The sequence below is a fragment of the Oryctolagus cuniculus genome, chromosome 18, assembly GCF_964237555.1.
Source record: "Oryctolagus cuniculus chromosome 18, mOryCun1.1, whole genome shotgun sequence".
In the NCBI taxonomy this organism is placed as follows: Eukaryota; Metazoa; Chordata; class Mammalia; order Lagomorpha; family Leporidae; genus Oryctolagus; species Oryctolagus cuniculus.
This window is the reverse complement of record NC_091449.1, coordinates 2,971,589-2,987,872: the sequence shown is the minus strand read 5'-3', so window position 1 is coordinate 2,987,872 and position 16,284 is coordinate 2,971,589. Positions and strand designations below refer to the sequence as shown.

At 51.5% G+C, this 16,284-nt stretch overlaps 1 protein-coding gene across 1 annotated transcript in view; it reads left to right on the top strand.

Annotated features, from left to right (window-relative positions):
• Positions 1–16,284, top strand: part of NLRP5 (NLR family pyrin domain containing 5) — a 44,632-nt gene that overhangs the window by 6,868 nt on the left and 21,480 nt on the right. Inside the window, exons 3-7 of the mRNA XM_070063470.1 lie at positions 122–181; positions 1,651–2,010; positions 5,250–5,327; positions 8,294–8,350; positions 12,641–14,246. Of these exons, the coding sequence (XP_069919571.1) occupies positions 122–181; positions 1,651–2,010; positions 5,250–5,327; positions 8,294–8,350; positions 12,641–14,246 (2,161 nt within the window). The remainder of the gene's footprint in view (positions 1–121; positions 182–1,650; positions 2,011–5,249; positions 5,328–8,293; positions 8,351–12,640; positions 14,247–16,284) is intronic.

Sequence of the window (16,284 nt, the reverse complement as noted above, 5' to 3'; positions counted from 1 at the left end):
GTCTCCATCCATGTGCTAACTGGATCCTATCCTGCTTAGAGAGCAGGTAACGCAGGCACATTCAGAGTGATGTGGCCCCAGACAAAACGGGTACCTTTTGACTGACATCTGCCCCTTCCAGGTACTGGTTACCACCATTCTACCCTCTGCTTCTATGAACTTGACCTTTTAGGTTCCACAGGTGAGTGAGATGACAAATCCGAACATGACCCAGCAGTGTCTTAAGCCTGAGCGCCACTGTTGGGACGGTGCCTCTGGAGCCTCGATCCCAGGGTGCTGTAAGGTTTGCATACACGCTATGCCGTCCTGCTGAGTGCTTCACTTCACGGAAGCCGCGCAGCAGCCCTGGGAGATGTGGTTCTGACTCCCGACTTCCTCAACGAGGCAGGGGTGTGTCATCAAAATCACAGAAGTCAAACTTGGGCTCCCCCTCAAATCTTGGAGCCCACAGCACAGAAGTTCACACCCTCCTGCAGTGGCATGACAGCAGGGTTCCCTCTAGTGGCAGCCACCTGTGGTCCATCTCTGTCTGAGGCACAGCACGTCATGGCAATATGCTGTAAGTCTCATGAGCACGTTCGTGCGACTTCCGTTACAGCATGTTGCTATTAAGACTGTCTGATCTGTAAACTTATCAGAGGTGTATATGCAAATGAGACACAGCAAATACAGGGTTCAGTACCATTGATGGGCTCCGGGATCCATGAGGAGTCCCAGAAGGCCCCCCACTGTTTCCCTGTGGAATCTGACCTCGTGCCAGCTAGAAGATGAGCCGAGCAAGGTGTGAGTAGCAGGAGCTGTCCTGAGGGCCAAGGATTCTTCATAGACTCATTTGTCTGTATTTCTTTGAAGAAATGTCTTCAGATCCTTTGCCCATTTTAGATCACTTGTCCCCCCTTTTCAGAGTTTTTATATTTGGATATAAGTCCTGTATCAATAGGACTTCCAAATATGTATTTTATACCAAATATTTTTTTTTTTGACAGGCAGAGTGGACAGTGAGAGAGAGAGAGAGAGAGAAAGGTCTTCCTTTGCCGTTGGTTCACCCTCCAATGGCCGCCACGGCCGGCGCACCGCGCTGATCCCATGGCAGGAGCCAGGAGCCAGGTGCTTTTCCTGGTCTCCCATGGGGTGCAGGGCCCAAGCACCTGGGCCATCCTCCACTGCACTCCCTGGCCATAGCAGAGAGCTGGCCTGGAAGAGGGGCAACCGGGACAGAATCCGGCGCCCCAACCGGGACTAGAACCCGGTGTGCCGGCGCCGCAAGGTGGAGGATTAGCCTATTGAGCCACGGCGCCGGCTTATACCAAATATTTTAATATTCCAAACATTTTATAAAACTGTAATTCAATATTAACATGCACAATTGATCTTTAAAAACCCATAGAACTGCTAAAAACTGAAGAGCCATTTGTCTGAGTCCTGAAAATTCTCGGACGAACTCTCTTGGCTCCTCCGAGTGTGCCAGGTGCTGTCTGACAAACTAACGGGACTTCTAGCAACAGGATAAGCAGGTGCAATGGTGACCGGCCTTCTGTCTAGGAAGAAGTCTTACCAAAGGAGAGGATGCTCATCTAATGAGTCGGTTGAGGTCCGATGTGTTAACCTGGAAACTTGCCACAAATTTCGGTCTTGTTCCTCTTCCCACAGATCCTATCTCTTCCAAATTACCGAAGAATCTACTCTCTGACCAAAATCTGAGCTCTCAGCCTTGTGTCACGAAGGAAGATGACCAATGGGTCTCCTTTTCCAACTACGGTTTGCAGTGGTGTCTCAAGGAGCTGAGCAAGGAAGAACTGCAGACGTTCAAGGAGTTGCTGAGGAAAAAGCATTCGAGGTCAACGACGAGTGCTCTCCCGTGGACTGAAGTGGACAACGCCAACACGGAGAGTCTGGCCTCCCTCTTGCATGAGTATTACGAACGGCCCACTGCCTGGACCATGGCCATTGACATCTTTGAGGAGATGAAGCTATTGACGCTCTCTGAGAAAGCAAGGGATGAGATGAAAAGTGAGACTCGGGGCAAGTCTGGGGCTGGGGGGAGACGGGGGTCCCAGGTTCTTGTGACAATAGGGCAGACTTCTCTCTAGTTGCGTCCACCCCTGTGGTGCGATCACCAGTCCTCTCCACTGGCGGACATCGGTGCTGTCTCTAGTGTGTGGGAGATAGGAGGAGGAGGCATGAGTGTCCAACTCTTCCCGGAGAAAATTCAGTTGAGTGTATAGGTAGGATTTGGAGCCTAACCTTGAACTCTGGAGTCTCCAGGGTCACATGTGAGAGTTAGGGCAAGTCTCTTCTTGTCCCAATCCTGGGATTTCATGCCTCGGAACAGGAGCTGTGAAACTAGATGAGCCATGGCAGAGAGTCTGAGATCCCGTGTGGGAGTTGGCTGCCGCCCATTGACAACACGGGAGTGTCTCCCACTCGGCCCCAGGTGAAAACAGGGACTCCATAGACTGTCAGTGCCCACGTTAAGCAGTGGTCTTAAGGTGGATGATTACCTGGGTGTAATTAGGGGAAAGGACTTTCTTTAAAAAAAAAAAATAGTCCCCTTTTATCAGGAGAACGTCTCCCACCGTTGTGGACTGGAAACTTTGCTAAGTGGTTTCTTGACTGGGCAGCCAAAGTGGCCCTCAAGATGGCAGACTCTGCACACAACATGAGCCTGCTCGTCAGCCACCAGGGCCCCATCAACAGCAAAGGCTGCAAGGGACCACAGACATGGTGCTCTCTCTGCACCTGGGAAGGCCCTGAGCAGAAGACACGGTGGTACTACCTGCCCGAGTGAGGGGAAGAGATTCAAATGCTAGCTGGCGTCGCCTGGGCAGTGCTGCAGGTCGGGCCCCACACTGAGGCCCTGGGTCATGAAATGGCCTCCCCAAGCCCCACAGACCCCCAAATCGGGGCTCTTCCGTGTCCGATAATTTGACCAAGTTCACAAGCTAATAAGCGACAAGGATGAGGTTCACTGACGTCCACTTAGCATAGATGTGAATTCTCATGTCAAGCTCCAGGGGTATCCAACAGTTCTCGGTGTGGGAAGGAAGAGAGAAACGGGCAATTTTAAAGATGAAAGGTAGGGGCCAGCCAGTGCTGTGGTGCAGCAGGTTAAAGCCCCAGCCTGTAGTGCTAGCATCCTATACGGGTGCTGGTTTGAGTCCTGGCTGCTCCATTTCCAATCCAGCTCCTCGCTGGTGTGGGGAGATGGCAGATGGAGGGAGGTCTTCCACCTGCTGCTTCACTCCCCAAATGGCAGCAACAAGAAGCTGGGCCAGGCCGTCTCCCTCTCAGTGTCCCTCTGTAACTCTGCCTATCGAATACATAAAAATATTTTTTTAAAAATTAAAGATATAGGCCGGCGCCACGGCTCAATGGGCTAATCCTCCACCTTGTGGCGCCGGCACACCGGGTTCTAGTCCCAGTTGGGGCGCCAGATTCTGTCCCTGTTGCCCCTCTTCCAGGCCAGCTCTCTGCTATGGCCAGGGAGTGCAGTGGAGGATGGCCCAGGTGCTTGGGCCCTGCACCCCATGGGAGACCAGGAGAAGCACCTGGCTCCTGCCTTCGGATCAGCACGGTGCGCCGGCCACAGCGGCCATTGGAGGGTAAACCAATGGAAAAGGAAAACCTTTCTCTCACTGTCCACTCTGCCTGTCAAAAAAAAAAAAAAAAAAAGAAATGTAAGTGGTTCCTATTCTAGGCTACTGGAAAGTGAGGTCTAGGATCACTTCATAGAAGAAATAAGCCTTTTAAAAAATTTTTTTGAAAGTTACACAGAGGCAGAGAGAGGTCTTCCATCCGCTGGCTCACTCCCCAACTGGCTGCAGCGGCCAGAGCTGCACCGATCCAAAGCCAGGAGCTTCTTCTAGGTCTCCCATGTGGGCACAGGGGACTTGGACCATCTTCTGCTTCTACTGCTTTCCCAGGCCATAGTAGAGAGCTGGATTGGCAGTGTAGCAGCTGGGACTTGAACCTGCGTCCATATGGGATGCCGGCACTGCAGGTGGTGGCTTTACCCGCTACAGCACAGTGCCAGCCCCAAGCTTTTGTTTTGTTAAGATTTATTTCTTTGAAAGGCAGAGTTAGAGAGTCAGATCTTCCATCTGTGGGTTCACTACCCAAATTGACTGGAGCTGGGCCAAGCCAAAGCCAGGAACCTGGAGCTTCTTCCAGGTCTCCCACATAGGTGCAGGGGCTCAAGGACCCAGGCTGTCATCCACTGCTTTCCCAGACGTATTAGCAGAGAGCTGGATCAGAAGTGGAGCAGCCGGGACTTGAAGTGGCACCCGTGTGGGACACTAGTACTGCAGGTGGCAGCTTCACCCACTATGCCACAGTGCTGCCCCAAAGAATAAGCTTTTGGGCTGGAGCCAGAATGATGGATAAAAGCTGCCTTGTTCACCGGGCATGGCACCAAGGAGCACTCTGAGAATCATGAAGTTTTCCATGTGGGAGGGCGTGGGAGGTGTGGGCCAGACCTGGGGAAGGAACAGGCGGCAAGGATGGGATGGACTGGGAGGCAGGTACTCGCGCTGAAGGTCACTTCATAGCAGGTCTTAAAGGGGCGGGGTTGCAGATCGCGCTGGGGTTCCTGCAGCCTTGCTGATGTGTTGGGTGCCGGAGCCCAGGTGCAGGCGTGGGGAGAGCAGTCACAAGGCTGCTGAAGTCCCCTGAGGCGTGAAGGTGGCCTGGGCTGTGGGGTGGCGACTGTCAGAGAAAGAGATGGGAATAGAACCGGGAGGTGGTTCAGGCGCAGATAAAACTGTTCTTCGGCACTAAAGGCAGGGACAGAGTACGGCATCAAAGGTGATCCCCAGGTTGCTAGTGAGAGACGGCTGGATGGGGCTTCACAGCCTCGCCCAGGAAAACACTGGAAGCAGTTTCCTAACAAAAGGACTGGGGCGTGAATATCCAGGCTGGGCCTCGTGCGCAGAGGATCTCTCTGTGGGACAACTCCTGGCGTTGTGTGTGTGGGTCCTGAAGACGGACGCGTGACACCTGTCACGGACGGCTCATCAGGGGACCTGCCCAAGGCCCACAGCAGAACTGAGGGAGGACGACGCTTACAAATCCCAAACCAGAGCATTCTTTGCTAGGCATCTGCTGGCCAAGAGGGCTTCGTCATCTCCAGCGGGGGCTGCCCTGGGGATAAACAGATCCTGAGATCCTTCTTGGTGCCCCTCAGTCATGGAGGAGAAGGCTCCTGCCCTCCCTGGCTTGGGTAACGGCTGTGACTCTACCCTCTGTTGCAGAACACTCCGCAGATACAGTACCAGAAGATGCTGCCCCAGTGAGGACTGACCAAGGACCAAGCAAGGAAGAGGCGCCAGGTTTGTGTGGGGTGGCGGGAAACCAGGTGTGCCTGAAGCCACGGGGTGCGTGCGTGCGCGTGTGGCACTGAACTCGGGACTCCTGTTAGGCTGGCTGTGCTGGAAAGCACTGGCCTGCTGTTAGCTGGCCAGATGGGTTCTGAGGACCTGGTCACTCTTGTTCTAAGCCCAAGAGTTCTGGGATGATACTTTGTGGCGATCCATGAGGCTCCTGTCAAATTCGGTGTGGGTAACTTGATGATCTAGAAAGGCTTGGCTGCAGAGGCCCAGATTCCTTACGACTCGCCTACGCTGGAGCACAGACTCCGTGCCAGACGCTTTTCCGTGTGCTGATGGTACAGCCGCGACTGCAGTTCTTGGGAGTCCCCTGCTTTGGGTGGGCTCCCTAGGTAGAGGCAGGAGAGAGAAACCAGAAAATGCAAGATCAGCTCAAACCAGTGAAGGCAGAACCTACAGGGAAGTGCGGGCTTGGGTAGCAGCTCGGGTTCCCCACTGCTATCCCCACTACCGCCTTTCGTCCCAACCTCCCAGCAGCCAGAGTCGTCCGGGAAATCTAACTCCTTGACTCCAGAGCTTGGTCCGGGTTGTGGTTGGAAACTGCCTTTTAAGCAAAAGTCTGAGTGTTTGAGATCTGAGGCACAAGTCTCCCACTTGTAGATGACAAATGGCTCCCAGCTTGGTGTAAGTCTAGGCTTAAGGTATCACAAGCTGTATGATCCTTAGACCCACAGAGCTGTATCCTGCTTCTCGGAATGTTCAGAGCTGAGCAATGCTGTGGAACACACACTCGGACAGACTCGTCTGGGCAGCCAGAGCAAAGCAAAACTGGCCAGTGTGGGTCTAATCAAACGTGTTAGGGAATTCTTCATGGCTGCCATTGTGTTTAAGAACAAGCACTGTGCCAAGTGCCTTGGCTTACAGAGCTTAGAAGGATCCCATATGGCAGTAGACGTCTTGACGGTGGTCCAGTAACTGGGATCCAGAGGCTGAACGGAGTGCCCATAGCCTACACAGGTAAACTGAGGCAAGCGGGGCTTGTGCAGAAGATCTGAAAACTCAACCACTAGACCACACTCTGCCATGGTGAGACTTGGGTAGGAAGAGATGACACAAAGCATTCTGCCAGGGGCCGGTGTGCACTCGTCTCCCGTCTCCTACCCACTGTCCCACTGTTCATAATACAGCTGTGAGCCAAGCAAAGAGCTGTGAACAAATGGATTTTCACATCTTCTAGTTACATCTTCAGGGAAGCATAGATTCTTGGCCCATTTCTGGGTTGTGATCGTAGATCTGTGATGCTTCATGTTTTGAATTCTAGAGCTTCGGCACATAGGTTTTGCCAATACTCTCATTTAGTGGATTTGCATATCACTTTCTTCATGTGTCCTTTTAAGCACAAAAGGTTTTAATTTGTACAAAGATAAATGCATCTTCTCATGCTGCATTCTTGGTATCAACTAAAATATCAATGCTGTATCATGATTTACATCAGTATTTTGTTTTAAGGGTTTTATAGTCCTGGATCTTAGCAGCATTTGGGTTTTTTTTTAATCCATTTTTCACATCATTGTTGTACATGGTATGAGGGAGTGACTGGGGAGTCCAATTTCATTCTTCACGTGGCTGGCTACACAGTAGTTGGGCCAACTTCTGACTAAGTCTATTCTTTGCCCTGCTGAATTGTCCACTCTTGTCTGATGTCAGTTGGCCGTGGATGTGTGTGTGTCAATTTTCACTCCACTGATTTGTGTGTGTGTCCTTGTGCCAGCGCCACACTGACTGTACTGCTTAGCAGAAAGTGAGATTCTACAACGTCAACTTTTTTTTTTACTGCTCTGGGTCCTTTAGATTTCCATATCTATTTTAGGAAGAGCTTGGTAACGTGTGCTAAAACAGCAGGTATTTTGGTATGGATTACGTTAAACTCTGCAGACCAGCGTTGGATACACTGCCACATTAACAATATTAAGTCTTTCTACTTTAAGATTTCTTTTTTTTAAAGATTTATTTATTTGAAAGTCAGATACACAGAGGAGAGGTATAGAGAGAGGTCTTCTGACAGTTCACTCCCCAGATGGCCGCAACGGCCGAAGCTGTGCCAATACGAAGCCAGGAGCTTCTTCCAGGTCTCCCACGCGGGTGCAGGGGCCCAAGGACTTGGGCCATCTTCTACTGCTTTCCCAGGCCATAGCAGAGAGCTGTATTGGAAGAGGAGCAGCTGGGACTAGAACCAGTGCCCATATGGGATGTCGGGGCTTCAGGCCAGGGTGTTAATCCACTGTGCCACAGTGCTGGCCCCTTAAGATTTCTTTAATTTCCTCTAATAATGCTGCTTGGTTTTCAGTATGTTAAGTCTCAATATCTCACTTCTGAACTCTATTCCTAAAATTTTTTTTTGGTGACAGGCAGAGTGGACAGTGCGAGACAGAGAAAGGTCTTCCTTTTGCCGTTGGTTCACCCTCCAATGGCTGCTGCGGCCGGCACGCTGCGGCTGGCGCACCACGCTGATCTGATGGCAGGAGCCAGGTGCTTCTCCTGGTCTCCCATGGGGTGCAGAGCCCAAGCACCTGGGCCATCCTCCACTGCACTCCCGGGCCACAGCAGAGAGCTGGCCTGGAAGAGGGGCAACCGGGACAGAATCTGGCGCCCCGATCGGGACTAGAACCCGTTGTGCCGGCGCCGCTAGGCAGAGGATTAGCCTAGTGAGCTGCGGCGCCGGCCTATTCCTAAATATTTTCTTATGCCCCTGTAAGTGCAGTCACTTTGGTTATGCCGGTGTATAGAGATCTGATTTTGAATCTAGTGCCTATTCAGTACATTCTACCCACCTGTTACACCAATGGTTGCCCTGTTCCTAACTGGCTGTAAGATGAAATCTGGCATGGCAAGTACTAGTGGTTTGGGCTGTCTGACCTCCCTTCTGTGAATAATGGATGAGTGTTGGATTTCATTCTCTTCTCCTGCAGAAACCTCACAAGCCAGAGGACAAGACGAGGCAGCAGCAGCAGAGACCCAAGACCAAGGTGAAGGGGACAAAACTGCTCCCTCTGTTGCTATCTGGAAGGAGGTTGGGTGCAAAGATGGTCCAGGGAGTTCTGGTAACAGGGGAGTTCAGTTTCCCTCTTCATCCTCACTTGTCTTTGTCTGCCCCCTCCCTAGGAGACCTGCAGATGGGCACCACTGATGGCCCTGTGTGCCCACTAGGACTATCCATAGTCACACCCTAAGGAGATCCCAAAGAGCCACCATTCTGTGACCAAGCACAGGCTAGTCTGACAGCCCTGTGCTCCCTTTAGCTTCACTTAGTCCTTCCCTAATTCTGTCAACCAATATTGACTACTACCATCTGAAGACCCGTGGTGGAATTAGTGGTGACAATATACTTACTGCCTTCCTGGTGTTCATGGATTGGAATTGCAGTCACTAAACCAAACAAGGGTTAAATGAAAGACCGATCCCAAGGTTCTGTGACTGTGAAATGTTTCTTGATTTTTTTTTTTTTTTTTTGCCTTGGGTCGAATTCCTGTACCTTAAGATTCACCCTCCTAAGTGTACAGTTCAGTGTGGTTTAGTAGATTCAGTCATCTGACTGTCACCACCATCTAATTTCAAAGCTTTTTCTTCTCCCGCAAAAACACCCCATATTTGACAGTCCCTCCTCTCCCTCCTCTCCGGCTCAGCCCTGGGAAATCACTCATTTCTGTTTCTATGAAGTCATCAACTTGATCTTTCCTGTGAGTGAATCACATGGCACGTGGCCCTTAGTAACTTCTCATTCAGCGTGATAATTTCAAAGTTCATGTTGTATGTGTCAGTGCTGCATTTTTATTGCATGTCTTTGTAGGCGCACTCTCGCGTAGCTGTGTAACATTCTGCGTGTGCACGCCACACTTCCCTTACCTATTCTGCGATAAATAGGATTTCTGTTCTCCTCACTTCTTGGCTGTTAAGGATTCCGTTGTGAACCTTTGTATACAAAGAGGAGGTGATTTGATCTGCGTGTTAGAATCAAGATGTAAGATGACTAGAACTTGGCGTTTGAGGTTCAGAAAAGAGGCATCAGGAATGTCTCTCCTCCTCCTTGGAAAGTCTTGAGGTGATGCTCGGGAGCCAGTGGCTGAAACTGTAAATGCTGAAGTCAGTCCAGCTTCTATTCTGCCAGTCCAGCATGTTGACCCTGTGGGACTTATTTGTTGAATCAATGTTTGAAAAACTAGTAGGTAGGCCGGCGCCGCGGCTCACTAGGCTAATCCTCCACCTAGTGGCGCCGGCACACCGGGTTCTAGTCCTGGTCGGGGCACCGGATTCTGTCCCGGTTGCCCCTCTTCCAGGCCAGCCCTCTGCTGTGGCCAGGGAGTGCAGTGGAGGATGGCCCAAGTGCTTGGGCCCTGCACCCCATGGGAGACCAGGAAAAGCACCTGGCTCCTGGCTCCTGCCATCGGATCAGCGCGGTGCGCCGGCCGCAGCGCGCCGGCTGCGGCGGCCATTGGAGGGTGAACCAACGGCAAAGGAAGACCTTTCTCTCTGTCTCTCTCTCTCACTGTCCACTCTGCCTGTCAAAAAGAAAAAAAAACTAGTAGGTGCCAGCGTGAGGGATTCTTCAAAAAGACCATGCGAGTGTAAATCATGGAAATACTATGCATGGACTTCAACTTTTTGCACCAACGTAAGCATCTTCTTACAAGTTCATTTCCATGAGCTTTTTGATAACCTCTTGTGCTGTCGGCTTTGCGCTGGGCTGAGGAATAAGTACAGATACTGATGCCGTTTCTGGAAGCCTTCCTCTGGGCGAGGCACTGTTCTCCACGTCTTGTGATGGTCGTGGCAGCCTCCTACAACCATAGAAGGGGAGGCACTGATGTCCCTGCTTCTCAGGTGAACAAACTGCCATAGAGGATTGCTAGGAGGCAAAATTAGAACTGTGTGTGGAATAATGACATCGATACCTTTTCCAAAGAGATGTCACAAGTGTATGCTTTTTCTCAAGTGTCACTTATAGAAAACATAAGAAATTGGCTCATTTGAAGATTTATTTTATTTGAAAGGTAGAGAGGGAGAGAGAGAGAGCTTCATCTACTGGTTCATTCCACAAATGTCCACAGCAGCCAGGGCTGGGCCAGACTGAAGTTTCTTCCAAGTCTATCACATGGGTGCAGGGTCCCAAGGACTTGGGCCATTCTCCACTGCTTTCCCAGGCACACTAGCAGGGAGATGGATCTGAAGTAGAGCAGCTGGGACTCAAACTGGCACCCATATGGGATGCTAGCATCGCAGGCAGCGGCTTTACCCACTATACCATGATGCCAGCCCCAGAAATTAGCTTTTTTTGGAAACCAAAGACAATGTTAGTTTTTTTTTTGTGTGTGTGTGTGTGTGTGTGTTTTGTTTGTTTGTTTGTTTTTTTGACAGGCAGAGTGGACAGTGAGAGAGACAGAGAAAGGTCTTCCTTTGCCGTTGGTTCACCCTCCAATGGCCGCCACGGCCGGCGCACTGCGCTGATCCGAAGCCAGGAGCCAGGTGCTTCTCCTGGTCTCCCATGGGGTGCAGGGCCCAAGCACCTGGGCCATCCTCTACTGCACTACCGGGCCACAGCAGAGAGCTGGCCTGGAAGAGGGGCAACCGGGACAGAATCCGGCGCTCCAACCGGGACTAGAACCCGGTGTGCCGGCGCCGCTAGGTGGAGGATTAGCCTAGTGAGCCACGGCGCCAGCCCAGTGTTAGTTTTTGATACTTGGAAATTGAGACCCCTGTGGCACCTGGTGGTGAGTTAGACACCTCAGCGTGGCTTCTCAGGGAAGATTTGGGGCTCCTCAACGCAGACACAACTGAGTCCTAGGAGAGGCAGACGTGGCTGAGGAGGAAGCGATGAAGGCCGGTGTGAGCGGGAGACTTCTTCCCTGGGTTCTCAGGAAATCCACAGTCCAGGAGCAGGGCCAGTCCTGAATGGGAATTGGTGAACTTGATCCCATCGGTCTGAATTCGGTCAATAGAGATTCAGATCTCTGGGTTTTATGTGTGTCTGTTAAAGGCTTTCCTGATAGAGCAATGGAGTAGATCTAACAGGACTTCCATTTAAAGGTTTTTGAATAGAGTTAGCAACTGTACTACACATTTTGTGTAGAGAAAATTTTGCTGTCCTTTAAAAAAATGATAGAACCAGAAAATCTAAGGTCCAAGGATATGGATTTTTTTTTCCATATGCATTGATGTCAGATTGTTGAAGTTAGGCATGCTAAGACAAAGTAGCTTCCTCAAAGGGCTTGCATTATAAACTGAGCAAGGAAAAGTTAAATGCATAAAGGAATTATAGTTGAGATAAAAGTAGAACAGAAATGAGAAGATCATGACTAACAATAGGTGCAATTTATCATTTTCCAGATCCTGTGTTAATAAATGCCAACTATACATTTTTTCCTTAAATATCACAACCTCTGGAAGAATGGCGGCTCCTTGGTAGGGAAATAAAAACCCAGAGAACAAGGCAACTTGTCTCAAACAGGTATCAGGTACTTCAAAAGTTCATGGAGAATAGTGAAAAGTAGATTTTGGTGCAAAAAAAAAAATTGGGAGATGCATACATATGGCGTCTTAAAGTTCCTGAAGAGATGAAGGCCATGTGTGAATTATTTTTTGAACAAAAATTTTTAATCCCATCTTCGGTCATCTTTTGAAGTACCCTTGTACAATTCAGTAGAGCTTGCGTTCCAAGAAGGGCTTATCTGACCTCTGGAGGTGTCCTCCGTTTTAGAGTGGAACCCCCTCACTCACTCGCCACACCCTCATTGCGTAGAGGTGTGCTTTCTCCCATGGTAGCCTGAGGATAACACGAGATGCTTGCCTGTCCCGGCAATGTAGCATTAGGTCACTGGGCGATGTGCCGTCGGCTCTCCTAAGCTTGTCTATTCTGGAGACTGTCTGGTGTAGGTTATCCATCCAACAGATACTGGCGTGCTCACAGGATACCAGGCACTGTTAGAAGCACTGAAGACCCAACAGTGAGTAAGAAAGTCTGTACTTAGAGTCTGCTGGTGGACGGACAGTAAGCAAACGGGATGCTTCAGGTCTTCAGTGCTAAAGAGAAATCGGGTACAAGAGACAAATAGAGTTGAAGCTTTTCAGAAAGGGAGTCTCCCGAGAAGGGAATGAGGGATGGGGCTTGGGGAGGGTTCATTGCTAGGAAGTAACGAGGCGTCTGTGTGCGGGCTGTCTCTCACATGGTCCACTGGTTCGGAGGCTTGTGTCTGGTATCTGACTTATATACTATAAATCAAAGCGTTCTTCAAATTGTTGCTGTGTCTTTCTCTCCCGTCCAGTTTCTGATGATAACACTGACAGACGGGACTACAAGGCGCACGTGAAGAGCAAATTTGCCATCAAGTCTGACTCGCACAACGGCTCTGAAAATGCGGCTTCGGACTGGCCAGAGATGCAAATGCTGGCTGACATCTTTAACCCAGACCAGCGGGGCTTTCGGCCCCGGACCGTGGTTCTTCATGGGAGATCGGGAGTCGGGAAGTCGGCTCTGGCCAGGAGGGTCATTCTGCGCTGGGCAGAGGGTGCGCTCTACCAGGACCTGTTCAATTATGTCTTCTTTCTCCATGCTAGTGACATTAAGTGGAGAGAGGAGAGCAGCTTCGTAGAGCTCCTTGCCAGGGAGTGGCCACACCCCCAGTTTCCGGCCACGGAGATCCTGTCCTGCCCGGGAAGGCTCTTGTTCATCCTTGATAGCTTTGATGACCTGGACTCTGCACCTGGGCTTTGCGCCGGGAAGCTGTGCACAGACTGGACTGAGAGGCGCCCCCGGTGTGCTCTGGTGCGCAGTCTGCTCAAGAAAGCCCTGCTGCCCGAGTCCTCCCTGCTCGTCACCGTCCGGGACGTGGGTATGGAGCAGCTCAAGTCGCTGATCGTGTCTCCCCTGTACCTGGTGGTGGGAGGCATCCCCGTGCAGAGGAGGATACAGCTGCTCCTGGAGCACATCCCCAGCGAGCACAGGAAGATGCAAGTGTTGCATTCGGTGGTGGACAACCACCGGCTCTTTGACCAGTGCCAGGTCCCCGCCGTGTGCCTGCTGATCTGCTCAGCGCTGGAGCTGCAGGAGGCCGTGGGGAAGAGCCTCGCGCCCACCTGCCAGACCCTCACTGGCCTGTACGCCACGTTCGTGTTCCATCAGCCCACTCCAGGGGCAGCTTTGCAGCGTTGCCTCAGCTACGAAGAGCGAGCTGTCCTGAAGGGCTTGTGCCACGTGGCCGTGCAGGGCGTGTGGAGCAGGAAGTCCGTGTTCAGCAGTGATGACCTGAGGGCTCACGGGCTGAGTGCGTTCGAGCTGTCCTCCATGTTCCCCATGAGCCTCCTCCTCCAGGGCGTCCACGGGGAGAGGCGCTATGCGTTCGTCCACCTCAGCCTCCAGGACTTCTTTGCCGCCCTGTACTACGTTCTGGAGGCTCTGGAGAAAGAGACGTCTTCCTGCTCCCTGTTCTTCGAGGCTGCGCAGAGTTGGCTGGAGCTGAAGCAAACTGGAATCGACTCCCGCTTGGCTCGCGTGAAGCATTTCTTGTTTGGCCTCATGAGCAGAGAGGTGATGAGGACCCTGGAGATCCGGCTCGGGTGTCCCGTGCCCCAGGGGGTGGTGAAACGGGAGCTTCTGCACTGGGTGTCCCTGCTGGGGCGGCAGGCCACCGCCTCCGCCCCTGCGGACGTCATCGAGTCCTTCCACTGTCTCTTTGAGACTCAGGATGAGGACTTTGTTCTCGAGGCGTTGGACAGCTTCCAAGATGTGCGGCTTCCGATTAGCCAGAGGATGGACTTGATAGCATCCTCTTTCTGTCTCCGACACTGTCGTCATCTACGAAGAATCCGGGTGGACGTCAAAGACCTTTTCTTAAAGGATGAGTTTGCTGTGTGGCCCACGATTCCCCCGTGGTGAGTACCCCCATGGAATTGCGTCTCCGTCTTCCTACCGCCAGTCCCTGATAGGATTTCCAGAAATACCTGAATCCCCAGGTTGTCCCACCAACGAAAACCATAGGACTTCAATCTGGTGCAACAGCGATGGCTGCATGCGCTCTTCCAAAGCACCCCCCACCCCCCCAAGGTTATTGGAGATGGCGCTGAGTTTGCAACCCAGAAATGAGGGTTTTGAAGCTCCTCCTTTAACAGGACAATGCAGGTGGATGCACTGCCTGCCTGGTGTCGGGTCCAGAGCCGTGAAGTCCAACAGAATCTTCTGTGATGGTACAAGTGTTCCACAGCGTCTCGTCCAGTCTGGTGGCCTCTGGGCGTGCTTGCTTACTGAATGCTTGGAATGTTGTGGGACTGAGGGTGTGAACTCATTTACTTTTTCATTTTTTGGTAGATGTTTTTTTATTTGAAAGACAGTTACAGAGAGGTAGAGAAGTCTGGGGCTTGCACTGTGGCGTAGCAGGTAAAGCCGCCACCCGCAGTGCTGGCATCCCATATGGGTACTGGTTCTAGTCAAGGCTGCTCCTCTTCCAATCTAGCTCTCTGCTATGGCCTGGGAAAGCAGTGGAAGATGGCCCAGGTCCTTGGGCCCCTGTACCGGCATGGGAGACCTGGAAGAAGCTTCTGGTTTCTGGCTTCGGATTGGTGCAACTCCAACCATTGCAGCCATTTGAGGAGTGAACCAGTGGATGGAAGACCTCTCTATCTGCCTCTGCTCTCTATGTGTAACTCTGACTTTCAAATTTTTAAAACAAGAGGTCTTCATCCACTGGTTCACTCCCCAAATGGCTGCAATGGCCAGAGCTGAGCCTATCCAGAGCCAGGAGCCTCTTCTGGGTCTCCCACATGGCGGGAGCCCAAGGACTTGGGCCATCTTCCGCTGTTTTCCCAGGTGCATTAGCAGGGAGCTGGATTGGAAGTGGAGCGGCTGGGACTCAAACCCAGCGCTGTGCCCTGTGCTGTAGGCAGGGGCTTTTAAGCCGCTGTACCAGGGCACTGGCCCCTTATTTACATTTAAACAACCACCCGTGGCTAGTGCTTTCTCTGAGTGGTGCTGAATGCCAGTCCTCCTGTTACCCAAACTTCTGACATTGGTCAGGAGGTGGTGCTGTCAGGGTTTATGTCCCTGGTCTGCTGCCACTCAGCAGTGTGGCTGTGGGCAAGTTATTCGACTTCCTGTGCTGATTTGTTCGTCTGTAAAATGGAGGCAGAGGTATCTATCGATCTGGTAGTTAGGGGAGTTGATGCAGCTGAAGTCCTACGAACTGTGCCTGATGATGAATGTGTAGATGCTGGCCAGAAATAGGAAAGTATTTTAAAACTCCGTGGAAGACAGAATTTCAAAAGCTTAGCCTAGGGTCAAAAAAGAATCAAAACCCATCCACGGGGGGGGTCTTCAAAAAGTTCATGGAAACACACATTATGAAAACTATGCATGGCTTTCAAAATCTTTGTTCCAAGAAATTATCCTTTTAGTTCTTGTTTATTTAAAGGAAAAACAGTGAGCTCTCACTTGGTTAGCTCCCTAAATTCTTAGAACAGCCAGGGCTGGGTCTGGCTGAAGCCTAGAATTCAGTCTTGGTCTCCCATGTGGTGATACTTGAACCAGCACCGTTTGCTCCTCAAGGTGTGAGTTAACAGGAAGCTGAGACTGGGAGCGGAGCCGGGACGTGAACCTAAACATTCCGTATGGGATGCTGGTATCCTAACCAGCAGGCCACACACCTACCCCGTGCAGTTGATTCTTTGAGGCGACCCCGAGAGAGTAGACAGGTCCCTTTTCACGAACGTGGGAAGGTGAGGTTGGAGGCGGGACAGCAGCCTGTGCTCAAATTCCACGTGGCAGCACGGTGTTGGGAACCACAGGCGCCAGGCTGTGTGGTGGTCTTGGATTTCTCTCGCGTAACTGACACTTTGTGTCCACTGAGCACTGCTTGCTCCCCGCCCCCACCCCAAGCCCCTGGGAACTGTCATTCGGCATCTGTGGGCTTGACTGTTC